Below are 18,651 nucleotides of genomic sequence, written 5' to 3' on the forward strand. Positions count from 1 at the left end.
AGGTATAGGTTTATCTCTATTTATTACACTTATCTCTGCAAATGAGCTTCTCATGGAGAAAGTGATTTTAGTGTCTATCCGCTATGTTACTTTCACTGTAAATTTTGTTTTGATGTTTTATTACTTTAGCTGGGGAAGAGAAGGCTAGGAGTCAGATAATAGAATTGCTACTATCCATGAAAAGATTTTTCAGCATGTTAGGTAAGGGATGTAATTTAGAACACCTGTTTCTTAAAGTTAGTTTGAGTTAGTTTTGTAGAAAATTGATTCTTTTAAAAATACCAGTTAGCAAATGGAAAAACTGATTAAATAGAAGTAATAGACAAACTTAAATGGGTTCATAAAGTTGCTTCTTACTGTTTATGCTATGGTTTTAAAGCAAACTTTCAACTCAGTTATATTTTTTAAAAGAAAAATTATAATTTTCTATTGTAGGAATCGCATGCAGCCCAGCTACAGATTCTTATGGAATTCCTCAAGGTTGCAAGAAGAAATAAGAGAGAGGTATATTATTTTGTGTGTTTTACATAATGTTTTATTTACTATTGTTAACTGTTCCCATTTTGTAAAAGCGTTTCAGGCTAAAAATTTCTTTAAATATTTTTAAAAGCATTTTAATTTTTAGGAGGTTTCCTTAAGCTTTGTTATTTTAACTTCTTTTTTGTTTACAACTTGACACTTAAAAAATCATTTTGTGGAGATGTGCTGAAAAGTTATCAGTAAGATTGACTACAGTAACTTACCTAAAAGCTATAAAGAATTGAAAATAGATTTATTAAATAACAGCCTACCCTTCGCCATGAAGAGAAAACTTAGGAAAATTTAGATAATAAAGCCTTAGGTAGGAAACAGTTTTTTTTAAACATATGTAGGCAAAAACAAGTAAAAACATAGCTATGTATTTAGAACTTGGGAGTTCTAACTCATGGAGGATAGTTAAAAGGCAGTTTTTTATCACCAGTTTTATAGCGAGCATGTTCTAATTTAACATTTATAAAATTTCAAAGTCATTTCACACTATACAAAATATGGGAAAATTAAATAGCCAAAATTCTGTTCTCTGGATAGCATGCTAAAATAACTTCGAAAACTTTTTTTTTTTTAATTTCTAACTGGCTGGATCCTGGTATGTTTATGTTAAGAATTGTCTAATTAGTATACTTTTTACTCATTTAAAACTGTGTAAATTGTCTATTACGTGCTATGTTCTGGGCTATCTTTGTTCTTTTTGGCAATAAGTAGATAAGAGATGTTTTACTGGATGATGAAGTGTTGAATAGCTAAATATTTTTATATAGTTTGTGGCTATTTTTTTTTATTTTCAACTGTTGCTAATTCAGTTGTGATTTTAAGATGCCTACTAACAAACATTATCTGTTATAAATTTAAGATTTACTTGTGTCCCTTAGGTTTTTCCTTTTTTTTTTTTTTTGGTGGGAAAGAAGATGATGTCCAGTCATTTATTTGTTTAAGTGTCTGGTGGCTCAATATAAATGGCAGTGTGCATGAAAGTTGCCTGATGTGGAGCTTGCAGTGAGCCGAGATGGCGCCACTGCACTCCGGCCTGGGTGACAGAGCGAGACTCCGTCTCAAAAAGAAGGAAGTTGCCTGATGATCTTGCTAAAATGCATGTTCTGATTAAGGGAGGCTCTGTTGGAGCCTGACAGTCTACATTTCTAGCAAGCTCCAGGGATGTTGAAGTTCTTGGTCCTTGGACCACACTTTGAAGATCAACGCTGAACATTTTTATAATATATGGAATAACATGTTTCTGTCTGTCTGAGAATTTGAAGTCATTGAGAATGATATTCAGTACATAAGAAAGTACCTGATAATAAATGAGTAAACGAATCAATGAAGTTAAAATCTCAAAATACCTGGGGCTTAAATGAAATGACTAATAATTATCTGTGTCCTAAACTAATTTTAAGCAACAATTAATGAAACCTAATGGTTTTCATTAGCCCCTGAGATTTTTCAGTATTACTCATTGCTTCTGTAGGGGTCTCCTGATGCCTGCTACAAATTTTTAGACTTGACGTTGTCTCGTATGATAAGGATATACCATATAACTGTAAAACATGAAGTGTCTGAAATTTTTTACCTTTATAGCAGGTTAGCAAGTTAGCTTGCACAGTTTCATCGATGCTGGCAAAAGACCTGAGATGACTGGAGATAAAATATTTTATTACTCATGAGACATTTGATAACATCAGCTTCATCTTTGCATCAGTTCCCTCTGACCCCTATGTCCCACACGTGACAATGTGGAGATGGCTCTAGGTGGATGCTGCACACAGAAATGGATTTGTTTATGTTGCAGCAAAGGAACCCTCATGTTAGGAAACCCCAGTCTTCTAAAAGGAGTTGCTGGCAGACCTGTTCAATCTTGGTACTGCAGGGAGACCAAGATTTTTTATATTGGTCAGAAAACAAATCTGTCCTCTGCCCCCAGAATAAGTCCCTATTTCTGTCTTGCCAGCCTCTTTGCCGTATAAATATTCTTGGAAAGATAATTTACAACAAAAGCTGTCACAAGATGTGCAGAAATTGGAGAGATAATGGAGAATTCCTTCCCAACATTAATTCTTCTCTGTGATCTTCATTTGGCCTTTCTCTGATGTTGTGGCCCAGGGCCTCCCACAACATCTTCTGTGATATTGACTTTGATTTTATAGATTTGGCATAGTGTTTTTATATTTCTGTTATTAAACTTCTGAGTGAATCATGCTGTAGAACTTTTTTGCTTGATTTTAGTTTGAATCTAATGTAATCTTTGTGATTGATTTTTCTTTTTTTCTTTTCTCTTGGATCATATTTTCTTGTAGTAGGTATGTTAACCAAGAAACATACGAGTTCCAAATACTTCTGGATATTTGTGCCTCCAGCGTACAGTGATTGTACTGTCATTAATACATTTTGGTTTTCTTGATTTTGTTATATCTATGATTGAGTGAACTTTGAGTATTTTAGATTTAATTACACAAGAAATTCTGAGAAGCTAGGTAACAAATTGTAAACGTTTATCTATTTGATTAAATTTCATGAATTTCACAATAATTGGAATTGGGTACTACTATAGTGATTTGTAATTATAATAAGCTTTAGTCTAGAAAATATAATTGAGTAATACCTCATGTTTTAGTGCAGACAGATTAAAGTGAATGGTTATATTTTCTTGCATATAAGTCTGTTTGTGTGTTTAATCCTCAAAATGAATATAATTGTTACAGTTCTTAGGATCTGTAATACAATTTATATACTTGAACTTATTCAAGTAAAATACAGATTTACCAGGAGGCAAATTGCTACTTTTGAGTTTGTTTCTCTAAGCTTAACATTCAAACTTTGCAAATTAACTTCGTGATTTCATTTGTAACTTTTAATTGGAGTTCTGATGAGTGTAGGTTTAGACATTGATATATACCAATCAGAGAAGTTAAATACGCTTTTTGGATTTAGTGTTAAGATTCATTTAACTCATTTGGATAATGAGTACTCCACTGTCACAACTGGCTAGTAATTTAGGGCCAATTAATTTTCAGTTTTATTTTTTTCCTACTGATTCTCCTTAGAATATTGAGAGAATGGAAAGTGCAAGTCACATAATAAGCATTTGCATTAGTTATCTATTGCTGTGTGACAGATTACTCTGAAATTTGATGCCCTAAAACATGAAAAATTTAATATATTGAGTCTAGAATTTTGACTCAGAGTAACTGGGTGCTTTGGCTCTGGGTTTCTTACCAAGCTGCAATTAAGGTGTTGGCCAAGGTAGCAGTTATCTCAAGGTTTGACTGGGATGGGAACTTTCCAAGCTCGGTCATCAGCTTTTGGAAAGAGATACTGCTTTTTTTGTCACATGGGCTTCTCCATAGAGTAGCTCACTACATGGCAGCTGGCTACTTCTCAAAAGGAGCAAGTAAGAAAGCAAGAGAGGATGTTGAAGACAGAAGTCACATTCTCTTTGTAACTTCATCTTGGAAGTTATATCCTAAAACTTTTGCTGTTTTCTCTTTGTTAGAAGCATATCATTGGTTCATTCCACACTCAGAGTTGCACAAGGGTGTGAATACCAAGAGGTGGGGCTCTTTGGAGGCTGTCTTAGAACCTGTCTATTACAGCATTTAATAGTTATATATATTTAAATAAACGTGTTAGTCTCCTTCATGGTCAGGTTAATCAAAAGGGGTGTAGGGTCCATGTAAAAGCTGGTCTTGTCTGTGCAAATTTGTACCAGCATTTGAATGATTCCCTTCTATTTCATTTGATTTAATTTTAAAATGCACTTTTGGAAGTGTTTGATACCTATTAAATTTACTGTAATCGTTTTGATAAGTCTTGTTTTCCTTTTGGTTTTACGTGGAATTTTAGTGAATTAAATTTTAAACGATTTTTATATGAAAAACACAAAAAAGTATATAAATCAGATTTACAGTTTAAAGAATTATAGTAGAGTGACCATTCGTATAACCACCATTGTAAGCACAATGCAATACTGCTAGAACGGCTGAAGCACCCTGACTACCCTTTTTGGATTGCAATCATCTTCCTTGCACATTAGGTAACCAATATTCTGATATTTATGGCAGTCACTTTCTTGCCTTTCTTTAATGTTTCAATGCCTGAGTATCCATAGGTCTCTCTGTTTTTGAGCATTATATAAGTGTGCTTGTGCCATATATAATCTTTTATTCCTATCTTCTTTGGCTCAATGTTACGATTCATCCACATGGTTATATATGACTGTAGTTGGTTGATTGTTGTTGTTGTATAGTATTCCATTAAGTGAATATGCCCCATTTTTGTTGTTGATGGTCATTTGAGTTGTTTTCAGTTTTGGGCTGTTTGCAAAAAATACTACTATGTTAAATGTGTATCCAGGTTTATGTTGGTATACATATTTATATGGAATGGATTTAGAAGTGGAATTGATGAGTCATAGGATATGTGTATCTTCAAATTTAATAGATAATGCCAAAATATTTTTCAAAACAAGTTGTATTAGTTATTCTTCCTACAGGCGTTGTATAAGCATTTCTGTGCACTGTGTTCTTGCCAGTATGTGATACCAATAGATTTATTTTCCAGTGTAGCTGATCTTGGGGTATATACTGTTATATGGTTGTAATTTGCATTTTCCTGATGACTTACAAGGTTGAGCACCTAATAGTACGTTTATTGGCCGTTTGGGTTTTTTTATGTTTGTGTCTGAAGTACTTGTTTAAAACTTCTCACATTTTTTGTTTGGTTTTTCTTAACGGTTTGATATTTATATATTCTGGATATACATTTTGTCAGATCTGTCTATCACAAATATCTTTCCCTCTAATTGGGCTGCATTCTTTTCATTGTCTTAATGGTGTCATTTGATGACCAGAAGTTTCTGATATTAATAGAGCGAAATTTATCTTATCTGTTATAATTAGTGTCTTTTGTGTCACTTAAATAAGTCTTTTCCACCTGTCGTCATAAAGACATTTTTCTATACTGTTCTTTATTTGAAACTTTATTCTTTTATCTTCCATATTTAGATCTGTACTCTACCTAGAGATTTATTTTTGTGTATAATGTGAGATATAGAGATATTTTCATATGGATATCTAGCTGCCCAAGCATCCTTTGTTAAAAAGGCCATTCTTTCTTCATCAGTCTGAAATTTCATCTTTGTCATATATCATGTGTCCATGTATGTGTGGGTCTGTTTCTAGGTCCTCTTTTCTGCTCCACTGGTCTTTTTGGCAGTACCACATTGTATTAAATACTAGAGCTTTGAATTAAGTTGCTGTTCTTCTTTAAAGCCTGGGATATTCCTGGCTCTCTGCATTTCAATATAAATTTTAGAATCAGCTAGTACGTTTCCATGGTAAACTTGCTGTGCCTTTTATTGGGATTAATTTGACTAGATAAATCTGGGAGACTGTGTATTTACAATATTCACTCTTCTCATTCATGAACATGGTGCTTCCCTCTATATTTAGATCTTTAAAATATCCTTGTATTTTTCAGGGTATTCCTACACATCTTTATTTTAGATTTAGTCATTTTTGATGCTGTTGTAAATGACGTCTGTGTCTCTAACTTTAGTTTCTTATTATTGCTAGTGTATAGAAATACAGTTGTGTTTTACATACAGATTTTTTAAAATATCCAGCAACCTGGTTAAACTCTCATTAATCCTATTTGTAGATTCTTTTATGTTTTCTATGTACACATCATAATCTGCAAATAATAACAGTTTAGTTTCATTCTTTATGATCCTTATATCTTTTATTTATTTTTCTTGTCTTACTCTGCTGGCTAGGACATCCGGTACAATGATGAATAGAAGTGGTGATAGCGGGGCATCCTAGTCTTGATGCTGATCTCAAAGTGAAAGCATTCGACGTGTCACCATTAGGTATGATGTTTTCTGTAGGTTTTTTGTAGGTACTTTTTATTACTCAAGGCAGTAAATTTCTATCCAGTTTGCTAAGAGAATTTTTAAAAAATTTCTGAGTGGGGTTGAGTAGTCTCCAGAACTTTTGTGCATCTGATACAACCATATGATTTTTCCTTTTCATTCTGTTAATGTGAATAATTACATTGGTTTAACATTGGAAAGTCAGTCAACTTTGCTCCTAGAGTGACCAACCATCCTGATTGGCCCAGGAGTGTCTTATGTCTTAGTTATATCACTGAAGGTTCTGCATTCTAGGAAACCCCAGCAGGACAATTGGTCCCCCTACTTGCACCCCTTATATAAACCAAACTTGGCCATTATGTATATTCTCTTCTATATGGTTTGGTTTGCTTATATTTTTTTTTAGGATTTTTGCATCTATGTTCATGAATGAGATTTTTTTTTTCTTACACATATCTTGTCCAGTTTTGCTATAAAGATTATGCTAGCTTTATCAAATGAGTTGGGAAATGTATCCTCTTTTTAAATTTTCTGGAATAATTTGTGTAGTCTAAGAACATCTTTGTTGAATGTTTAAAGATCTTATTGGAGAGGCTGTCTGGACCTGTGATTTGTTTGTGGGAAGTTTTAAGTTATTGAATCTGTTACTTGAACAGTTACGTTTTTATTAAGGTTTTTGTTTTAGATGTCACTTTTCGTTTGTTAAATTTTTTCTAGTCATTGTTTATGTCATCTCAGTTTTCAGATTTATCAGCATAAGATTGGTCTTAATAGAGTCTTAAGTTTTGAATGTCACCAGGGTTCATTCCTGGCAGTGCTTATTCTGCTTGTTCCTTTCTCTCTCTCTTTCGCTTTTTCTTGGATCAGTTCTTGCCATAATATATCAATTATATGAATTTTTTCTAATAACCAACTTTTGATTTTGTTTTTCCTCTCTATTTTGTTTTCTGTTTTATGTTCTTTATTATTTCCATCCTGCTTTCTTTCATTTTACTTTTTTGTTCCTTCCTAATCTGTTGGCTTGGGTGGATATGCATATTATTATGCACATTATTTTTTCTAATGTAGGCATTTAGGGCCATAGGTTCTTATTTTTTTAATCTGTACCTAATTTTTTTGGCGTCATATTTTGTTTATTATTGTTCAAAATAATTTCTAATTTTCATTATTTTTTTTCTTAGGCCTGTGGCTTATTTAGAAACAAAGGTCTTATTACTTGAACATTGAGATTTTGTTTTTTTTGTTCTGGATTTCTGTTATAATTGCATTGTAATCAGAAAGTTGTGTTTTCTTTCTTTGAATATAGTATTTACTGTACCAACTGGTAATTGGTTAAAATTTTGAAATATTTGTGCTTGAAAAGAATGTGTTTTCTGCAGTTGCATGATTCATGGTAGAGTTGTGAAATGTGTGGTGAGAATTTCCTGCATTCATACCAGGCCTTTCTTTCCTTGTTATACCTATTACTGGCTCATTATCTTTGAGGTGAATTTCTTATAGATAGCATATGGTTGAACTATGCTTTGTAAATCTACTCTGCCAGGCTCAGTTTTTAAATTATGTATTTAGGCCATTTATTTAATATAAATATTATGGCATAAGCCTGTCATTTTGTTTTTTGTTTTATATATATTTTTTATTATTGTTGTTGCTTTTCTGTTTTTCTCTCCATGGCTTTTTGCACAGGTTTTTTGTTTGTTTGTTTGTTTGTTTTTTGGAATTCCATTTTGATTTATCTATAATATTTTAAAGTAAATTTTTTGTATCTTTTTTTAGTGGTTGCTCTATTACATCATATATTTGTAACTTATCAGTCTACTGGTATTGACATCTGTTTACATTTACTCTTACATAAGCTATCTTATTTTGCCCCCTCACTACTCTATTATTTATTTATTTGGTTTTGTTCTTGCTTTTTCTGTTTTCTTCTCAGCTTAAAACAAAATGTTGGCTGGGCACAGTGTCTCATGCCTGTAATTCTAACACATTGGGAGGCTTAGGTGGGAGGATCACTTGAGGGCCAGGAGTTCAGGACCAGCCTGGGCAATATAGTGAGACTTTGTCTCTACAAACAATTAAAAAAAAATTTGTGGAGCATGGTGGCCTGTACCTGTAGTCCCCGCTACTTGGGAGGCTGAGGTGAGAGGATCACTTGAGCCTAGGAGGCAGAGGCTTCAGTGAACTGAGGTTGTGCCATTGCACTCCAGCCTGGGTGACAGAATGAGTCCCTGTCTTTAAAAAAAAAAAAAAAGAAAGAAAGAAAGAAAGAAAGTGCTATGAAAGGGTTAAATAAAGTCTTTTAATCAGGTCTGCCTTTTCAGGAACTAGATATTAAGTATGTGAGTGTTTGTGGAGTGATAGTATGGGATGACAAGGATTTTGTCTTGCTGTAGTGTGCACTTCATATGGCTAAATGCTTTGTTTTTGGTGGTAACTCTCTTAGAATTAGTATATATTAAGTTTTGCTGCAGTATGCGTATATGTATGTATGTATTTTTTGAGATGGAATCTTGCTCTGTTGCCCAGGCTGGAGTGCAGTGGCACTATCTCAGCTTACTGCAACCTACACCCCCCGGGTTTAAGCGATTCTCCTGCCTCAGCCTCCCAAGTAGCTGGGATTACAGGTACCTACCACCACGCCTGGCTAATTTTTGTATTTTTAGTAGAGACAGGGTGCCACCTTGTTGCCAGGCTGATCTTGAACTCTGACCTCAGGTGATCTGCCCGCCTCAGCCTCCCAAAGTGTTGGGATTACGGGCTTGAGCCACCGCACCTAGCCTTGCTCGATTTTTATTTTTATTTTTTTATTTTTATTTTTTTTTATTTTATTTTTTTTTTGTGACGGAGTCTCGCTTTGTGGCCCAGGCTGGAGTGCAGTGGCCGGATCTCGGTTCACTGCAAGCTCCGCCTCCCGGGTTCACGCCATTTTCCTGCCTCAGCCTCCCGAGTAGCTGGGACTACAGGCGCCCGCCACCTCGCCCGGCTAGTTTTTTGTATTTTTTTAGTAGAGACGGGGTTTCACCGTGTTAGCCAGGATGGTCTCGATCTTCCGACCTCGTGATCCGCCCGTCTCGGCCTCCCAAAGTGCTGGGATTACAGGCTTGAGCCACCGCGCCCGGCCCAAAAAAAATCAGCTTTTCCTCACTGAAGGTGTAATGGTGTATTCTTTTGTTCAGTTTGGAACAATTATATATAATTTATTTTAAATTATATTTAAAATTCAAATAATGAGTTTGATACTTAAGCATGTCTTTATCAAGGCACTAATGAAAGTCAAATGAGTACCAATGATACTCATCAAAGCCATTGTCAGTAATGGGAAAGTCTGTCTCTTGTCTTCTTATGGGATTCTGAGACTGACATACTCTTTACCTTTATATTAAATGTTTCTATAAGTTTTCTTTGGCTTTGGCACAGTGTTAAGAGAGTGCTTGCTATTGATTCCTTAGTCCCATGCTCTCAAATACCATTGTCTTAGTTCTCCATCTTAAGTATTTATTTATTTTTTAAGTAGCACCAATCTCTGTAATGGGGTTCAGGTAAATGTGATCTAGGAGTTTATTATCATTCCTAATTTATGATTGATTTTCCTTTAGGTAATAGCAGTTCAGCTTATTGAACTTTTCTTCATATATCTTTAAAACATTCTTGGACTCATATTCAGGCTTTTCTTCTAGGTTCTCCTTCCTGGGGTTATGATGTTTACGGAGTGAATTTAGCCCATTTCTTCTTTCCACATCCTTGAAATGGTTGTCCTTCATCTTTTTTCTGTTTACTAGTACTAAAATGTCTTGCACTGATGCCCTTACAATTTACAGCTCAAAATCCCTTCAGAATTCTCATCTTGAAATGGAAATGCCTCAAATTTAATATGTGCTCTCTCAACAGTTTTCATTCTTCCAGACTTTTTTCTTGTATTTCTTGCCTGATATCTTGTCAGACTTTCTCATGGATAGGTTATATCATTTTGTTTTGCATTCTATCTGTATGTTTGTCTGGACAACACCATGCCTTCGTTATTTCACTTTTAAATTGAACCATATGAAATTGCTGTTTTTGAAGTAAAAATTGTTTTATTATTGGCAGTTTTAAGAGTTTCACCTTATATCTATAGTAGCCTCCATATATAACAATAGTTATATTATCCAGTAAAAGCTTTGAGGTACTAGGAGATGGAAGATTATTTTCAGAGAAGACATTAGAGTTTAAATTTTGAGATTTCAGGTGACTTTGGAAATTTTTCTGGAATTTCAAGTTCAAAAGCAGAATAAAAATTAATTTGATTTCAGTTATTTATGTATCATACAAGTAATATTGGCTATCTTTGGCTATTGATACAGATATTTACTTTCTTTTTAAATATAATTTCAACTTTTAGATTCGGGGAGTACATATACAGGTTTCTTATGTAGATATATTGTGTGATGCTAAAATTTGGGGTACAAGTGACCCTGTCACTCAGAAATGTGAGCATAGTACTCAATAGTTAGTTCTTCAACCCTTTCTCCCTTCCACCACCCCAGTAGTTCCCAGTGTCTGTTGTAACCATCTTTATGAGTACCCAATGTTTAACACCCACTTAGAAGTGAGAACATTATATTTGGTATTTGGTTTTCTGTTCCCTCATTAATTCACTTAGGATGATGACTTCCAGCTCCATCTATGTTGATGCGAAGGACATGATTTTGTTCTTTTTTTTATGGCTGTATAGTATTCTCTGGTGTCTGTGTATCACATCTTTATTGAGTCCACTGTTGATGGGCAATAATGAATCTTTGCTGTGATGAATAGAGCTATGATGAACATACAAATAGACTTGTGTTTTTGGGAGAATGATTGATTCTCTTTTGAATATATACTCAATAATGGAATTACTGGGTTGAATAGTAGTTTTCTTTTAAACTCTTTGAGCAATCTCCAAACTCCAGTCTCCACAGTGGCTGAACTAATTTACATTTCCACCAGCAGTGAATAAACATTCCTTTTTCTCTGCATCCTCACCAGCATCTTTTTGGTTTTGTTTTTTGTTTGTTTTTTTCACTTTTCTTTTTTTTTTTTTAATTTATTTTTAATTTTTTTATTTTTTTTATTTTTTTGGGATGGAGTCTGGCTCTGTTGCCCCGGCTGGAGTGCAGTGGCCAGATCTCAGCTCACTGCAAGCTCCGCCTCGCGGGTTTACGCCATTCTCCTGCCTCAGCCTCCCGAGTAGCTGGGACTACAGGCGCCCGCCACCTCGCCCAGCTAGTTTTTTTGCATTTTGTAGTAGAGACGGGGTTTCACTGTGTTAGCCAGGATGGTCTCCATCTCCTGACCTCGTGATCCGCCCGTCTCGGCCTCCCAAAGTGCTGGGATTACAGGCTTGAGCCACCGCGCCCAGCCTGTTTTTTCACTTTTCAATAATTGCCATTCTAACTGGTGTGAGATGGTGTCTCATTTTGGTTTTTATTAACATTTATCCGATGATTAGTGATGTTGAGCATTTTTTCATGTGTGATGGCTGCTTGTATGTTGCCTTTTGGGAATTGTCTGTTTATGTCTATGCCCACTTTTTAATGGGGCTGTTTGTTTTTTGTGTTTCATTTATTTAAGTTCCTTATAGATTCTGGATATCAGAATACTCATTCAAATGAGTATTTGTCAGATACTCATTCTTCTTTTTAAATGTATTTTTTTAAAGCAATTATACTAAAGACCTCTTATACTCTAAAGCATTTGTTTAAATAAAAATTTCAAGAGTGGAACATTTTAAGGTAGTTAAATGAAAATGTTTAAGAGATGACCATGGGAGTGTTTTTCTGAATTAGAGGTCAGCATCACTGGATGCTGGAGTTGAAAATGTCCATGAACCCAAAGGCTTCAGTGATGGTGGGGAATAACTGGGATGTTTATAGATGGCTCAAGTGGGTAGACAGGGATTTGGCTGCTTGGTATGAGCTAGACAGAGTGGTTTTTATGTTATGGTGGAAAACTGATTTTAGGATGGAATACTAATTGTTGGAAATGACCATGGAATGCAGTAGAAATAGTGAGTTCTTATCTATTAGTAAGTCCTGTAAACTCTGGGGCCTCAGAGACTTTATCAGTTGAGCAGCCGTTATTCGAAAGAGTTTCAGGACAGACAGTGTCTTTAAGAGTGAGCAGGGTTTCAGTTAAGGTGACATTGTGTGACATATTTTAAGGTAGTAGGAAGTTTATTAAAGTAGATAGGTGAGTTGAAAGCTTTTGAAAATGCTAATCACTCTTTCACCCTTGATTTCTCCATTAGTACTGTCATTTCCCCTGGTTTTCTGTGTGTGACTTTGCCCTTCTTGATAGTTAATGCTGCTTCTTCCTTTGCCCATCTCTTTGACATTGGCGTTTTCTACCATTCCAGTTTTGTTTTTATCTCTTCTGACTGTACTGATTGATGTTAAGCAATTTCATTTATTGCCTTAGCTTCAGATTTATTATTTACCCTTCTCATAGCTTTTGTACCTTTGCATGTGTTGTTATTTACTCTGCTTATTGTGTCATGCCTCACTGTTTTCTACTTGGCAGAATTCTGTTAGTCCTTTAAGGTTCAACCTCTGATTTAATTTTCAATCAAATTTTAGTTATCTAGTCCTGTTCCTACCCTACCAGCTCTACATTAGATGTGGTCTATATTCCCTTAATACGTTGTATACCATCATCATAATGCTTGCTATAATATTTCAACTATTGGCTTTCTTGTTTGCCATCTCCCCTAGACTGAACTCAGTGAGGGTAAGGGCTACAATTGTTTTTAGATCCTGTTCTTCTCAATACTTAGGAAGGTGCCTAGAACTGGTAAATATTTGAATGAATAAGTTGTTATATTGCCAACTTTGCCTGTATTGCCGCAGAAGATACTAATGCTAATAAGTCTCTATAAAAACTCTGTTCACCCTTATCAGTCATTAAAGAAATGAGTTAATAATAAGGTACTGTTTTCAATAGGTAGTAAAGAATAGTAGTTAACAGCATGAATTCTGTAACAAGAAGTCTACCTTAATTTGAATTCCAGTTCTGCCACTTACGGAATGATTTTGGACAAATCATTTAACCTTTCTGTGCCTCATTTTTCACATCTGGCAATCAGTAATATATAAGCATTAGTTGTTAATATTTTACATTTATAAATTTGTTCAATATATCCGGGTTAGAGTAAGACAACCGCATATTGTTGATAGAAATTTAAATTGGTATAGTGTTTCTGGAAAGCAGTTTTCTTTTGATTGAATCATTTCATTTTTAATACTCTCTTAATCAAATCTGAAGTAACCTTTTAATAAAATCTGAAAATGAAATGAAATCTGAAAGACCAATATGTTCCCAAGTAATATATGATAGTTTGCAGGCAACTTAAATCTCTCATGAGACAGGGAATGGTTCAATATGTTGTTTAGTGTTATTCAACAATTAAATGTTAGCATTTTAGTGGCATGGAAAATTATTATGGTTTAATAGGCAAGATATAAAACATAAAATATCTCAGATATGTTTTTAAAACCCTTAAGAAGGAGGTGTTAAGATACTGACTTGTGGTTGCTTTTGGGTGAGGGGATTTAACCTCTGTCAGATGAATGTTTATTTATAAAGTGTGATTAAAGGCCTGGTGCAGTGGCTCACGCCTATAATACCAGAACTTTGGGAGGCTGAGGCGGGCAGATTGCTTGAGCTCAAAAGTTGGAGACCAGCCTGGGCAACATAGTGAAACCCATCTCTATTAAAAATAAATTTAAAAAAAAGTAAAAATGTGATTAACAACTGACATGCTGAGTTTTTCTGTTTAACAACTAAATGAGGTAATGTGAAAGTTCTTTGGCTATCTCGTATTTTTTTAAGTCACTGTCGTTCATCTCTCATACTTTTATTGTAAAATCAAACTGTTGTATTAAAGAAGTACAACATCGTGTTTTCACATAATTCTCTACCATTGCATTTTAAAATGGGAACTTCTAGCTATATTTTGTTGGTGGTTATCCCTCCTGTTAATTTGCCATTAGTGCCCAGTTTGATAGAAATTATTTTCCTAATGTAAATTTATTTTATGATCACGGTGATGCCATTTTGGTTTGGCTTAGGCTTTTTTTTTGTCTCTCTCTCTCTATTTAATCTGCAGCAACTGGAACAGATCCAGAAGGAACTAAGTGTTTTGGAAGAGGATATTAAGAGAGTGGAAGTAAGGAATCAAGAATTTCTCGCATCCTTAGCAATTTTTCAATTTCATGAAATTGTCACCTTTCCATTAAGTTACCATGTTAAGTTTATGGGATTGGTCTTAGTTATGAAGAAAGTAACAGCTGTTACTTTCATTTTAATTGAGAATGAATTTTTGTAAAAAAAAAAAAAAAAAATTCTGAACACTTGATGATAAAATATAGTCTAAATTTGTTTTACAATGTTTTATTGCCATAATTTTTCTTGATTAGATTGACAAAGACCACTCAGTTTTCTTGGAGTGCCATCATAACTTAAAACTGTCAATTATTACCACTAAAATGCTTTTTTTATTAACAATTTTTACATACCTACTCTGCGCATTTCTAGGAGTTAAGGTTAATTAAAAGAGAAATATAAGAATACATTACCAATATTCTGGGAATTTACGTTTAATATAGTTTACCTAAGGAAATTTATGGGAGGATCCTTGGGAGTCTTATAGGATATTATGATTTGAAGTTTTTGCCTTTGGCTGTATTTATTAAAAAATTTAGTTTGTGTTTTTTAATTATTTATATGTTATAATTTTCTTTTGCTGATATGTAGAACATGTTAAAGATTAATGGATTTAATATTTAGTGGATGTTCAGTATCCTCTGTGGCATTCTTAAGTTGTTACACATTTATGTCACTTACTTGACTGTATGATTGAGCTGAGCTTGGATTAGCCAGAAATAATTCTATCTGATGATGCATCTTTAGTGGCATTTTAAAATTTGCTGTTTCTTCATTAATCAAAATTACATAAAAAAGGAAGCTAGATTGTCAGCGTGAAAGGCAAAATTTATATAATGGTTGATTAGGCCTATTCCTCTGGATTACTGATCGAAAATTAGAGTTTAAGTCATTATTAAACAAAGCTAATATTTCAATCTTAATGTTTGTGGAAAATATATATAGAGCAGAGACTTGACATATTCTGGGTGTTTTTTGTGCTTTTGTGTTCAAGAGTTGAACCTGATGATCCAGTTATCTTACTGTCGTATTTATCTTAGTATTTATCAATAGATAATCACCTGAATTAATGATGTGCTAGTTCACTATTCACGTAGTATAATGTACATGTCATTTAAAATATTTACATTTATCTTTTTCTGCATTTGGTGGCTTCATTAATGATGAACAATATTTAGTAAACAATTTATAGTTCTTTAAGATTGTGTACCATAGAAAAGGCTTGTCTCTTAACTTTTCACATGTCCTTGCTTTTGTATTCTGTGGAGAGGAAGCCTTCAGAAATTTGATGTTGAGACAAATGGGGACTGATGAAAACCCGGGAATAGAAAGGAATATATCATGCCTCTTTTTGATTTATATATCTTCTATTTGAAATGTCTACTATAATTCAAATAATTTTATTTTCAGGAAATGAGTGGCTTATACTCTCCTGTCAGTGAGGATAGCACAGTGCCTCAATTTGAAGCTCCTTCTCCATCACACAGGTACAAGCTTCACACTTGCAATTGATTAGAATTCATGTTACAAAATGTGCGTATGGTCTAGTTCTTTAGGAGCGTTTTCCATGCAGTGTATGAAACCCCTGAGAAATTACTTTGGTCATGATCTAGAAATGAGATTCATATGGCCCGTCTGTTTCCTTAATGCGATGAATTTTATGCCAGGAAGAGTTAGCGAGTAGAATACTATAATGTTATGAATTCACAGTTGGATTAAAAGTTTGATGACTGCCAGGCGCGGTGGCTCAAGCCTGTAATCCCAGCACTTTGGGAGGCTGAGACGGGCGGATCACAAGGTCAGGAGATCGAGACCATCCTGGCTAACACGGTGAAACCCCGTCTCTACTAAAAAATACAAAAAACTAGCCGGGCGAGGTGGCGGGCGCCTGTGGTCCCAGCTACTCCGGAGGCTGAGGCAGGAGAATGGCGTAAACCCGCGAGGCGGAGCTTGCAGTGAGCTGAGATCCGGCCACTGCACTCCAGCCTGGGCGACAGAGCCAGACTCAGTCTCAAAAAAAAAAAAAAAAAAAAAAAAAAAGTTTGATGACTTTCTTAAAGTAATGATAGCTCTAAATATCTTGTGAATTAAAGTCAGATGACATTAAAAAATCTAAATTTGAGAACATGAAGTGGTAGTATTAGGGGAAAATGTGGTAAGATAAAACCTTCGACTTTTCCCCCTAACTTGTTAAATTTTATTGGGCAGATCACTTTTCCCACATTTAAAATGAGGGCAATAGACAGATCTGTTAGTTTAGATTTCCTTGATATTTTCTTATAACTCCTTGTTATTAATTAATTATTCTCTATGTTATATTAGAATGGCGTTATATTTGTCATGACCATTTCCCAAGATTTTAGAATAATGCCCGGCTTCGTTTAGTAGTAGCTATTTGTAAAATATAGTGAATGTGTGTGTTTCCCTTTTAGCTTCAAAATTCTATCTCATGAAATATGTACTCTCTCAGTCTTGAGTTTTGAATTTTTATGCTTGAAATGTTCAAACTAAGAACAGTTTTACATGAAATCATGTGTTTTTTGGTTTGTTAAATCCACCCTCTGCTTAGGATAATGATGTAATGGAATCTTAACAGACAAATAGTTTTAGGGTAATGTGGACTATCAGGAAGTCCAATTCTACTATGGTAAATTATAATAACCTTCAGAATCTATCACTTTAGGAAAGCTGTTGTGGATCTAGTTTGGTACACTGTGTACAGAAAGAGTGCAGGGTTGTTCTAGTTGAGGAGAATTCAGAGATTTGACATTTTTCCCATTAATTATAGTATGGAGAATCCTTGTGAGTTCTAGTTGATTCTGGTATTATTTTAGCTGTGTAATTCAGTTGATTTTCTTCTATATTTTTCTTTCTTTGAAACATTTGAGAATGACTTGTCTGTGTATATTGTTATCTTTAAGCCTAGAATTCAGTTCTGATATGCACAGGATCTTTGTCAATGGAATATTTATTATGTAAGTACATACAGGGAAGAAAAAGTTGTCATATCACAAAAAGTTCACTAATAATGATTCATTCCCATTGTCTTATTCCTCTCTGTTTAACAGTAGCATTTTTTTTTTTTTTTTTGTATATGTTGTTTCCAGATCTTTGTTACTCAGTCTGTCGTTGATTGTTGGATTTTATGAACTTGTGACAGTATAGTGAATTTACTTAATTGCTCTATTTATTGACTGCCTCTGATATGCTAGGAGCTATTCTAGGTGTTGGAGCTAGCTGACAAAGTCCCTGTCCTTTTGGAACTTACCTTTTGGGATGTGTGTATGGAGGTTAGGGGAGATACTAAAAGGGCTAATGTATGACGTAGTAGTATATAACAATACAGTCATGCACTGCATAATTACGTTTCAGTCAGTGATGGACTGCATATATGATGGTGATCTCATAAGAAAATAATGATCTCATAAGCACATAAAGAGACCTAATATATGACACTTGATATTGGCATTGCAGATCAAGTAGGGGAAATGACTGATATTCAGTAATGGTGCTGGGACATTGGTTTTTTGCATATATATATTCACATATATATACACATATGTGTGTGTGTGTATATACACATATGTATATATATATATACACCATCTTGGTTTGTGTAAGTATACTCTGTGATCACATAATGACAAAATTGCCTAATGACACATTTCTCAGAATGTGTCCCTGTCATTGAGTGATGCATGACTGCACTACCTTAGGAAGAATAATTAGGCATGCTAGGGGTTTGCAAAAGGGTTCTGTTTTAGTTTTCATAGCCAGGCTTCTCCAAGGAGGTGGCATCTAAGTTGACACATTAATCAAGTAAAGACTAATTATGATAGAAAGTTATGGGATGGTGTTAAACAGGATCTGATTTAGATTTTTAAATGTTTACTTGGATTCCTGTGTGGAGGACAGAGAAAATACTACCAGTGTCCCTCTCAACTTCCTGACATTGGAAACTAGGGAGAAAAGTTAGGAAGCATTGTAGCAGTCAGAAGAGGGGAGGTTGGTTTGCATTAGGATTTTATTGATGGAAGAGGTAAGAGTGGTTGTATTGTAAAATAAAGTAG

The 18,651-nt window shown here is 34.4% G+C and overlaps 1 protein-coding gene across 19 annotated transcripts in view; it reads left to right on the forward strand.

The window, feature by feature from the left end:
- The window catches only part of COP1 (COP1 E3 ubiquitin ligase), a 264,253-nt gene that overhangs the window by 57,607 nt on the left and 187,995 nt on the right, over positions 1–18,651 (forward strand). For 6 of the 19 annotated variants that reach the window (XM_003893610.5, XM_009194941.4, XM_009194978.4 and 3 more), the window contains 3 exons: positions 436–504; positions 14,526–14,585; positions 15,992–16,068. In XM_003893610.5, coding sequence (XP_003893659.1) covers positions 436–504; positions 14,526–14,585; positions 15,992–16,068 — 206 coding nt within the window. Of the gene's footprint in view, positions 1–435; positions 505–14,525; positions 14,586–15,991; positions 16,069–17,502; positions 17,557–18,651 lie in introns of all 19 variants that reach the window. The other 13 variants (XM_031658336.1, XM_031658324.1, XM_031658327.1 and 10 more) reach the window with 6 other exon arrangements.

The sequence above is a fragment of the Papio anubis genome, chromosome 1 (assembly GCF_008728515.1).
Source record: "Papio anubis isolate 15944 chromosome 1, Panubis1.0, whole genome shotgun sequence".
In the NCBI taxonomy this organism is placed as follows: domain Eukaryota; kingdom Metazoa; phylum Chordata; class Mammalia; order Primates; family Cercopithecidae; genus Papio; species Papio anubis.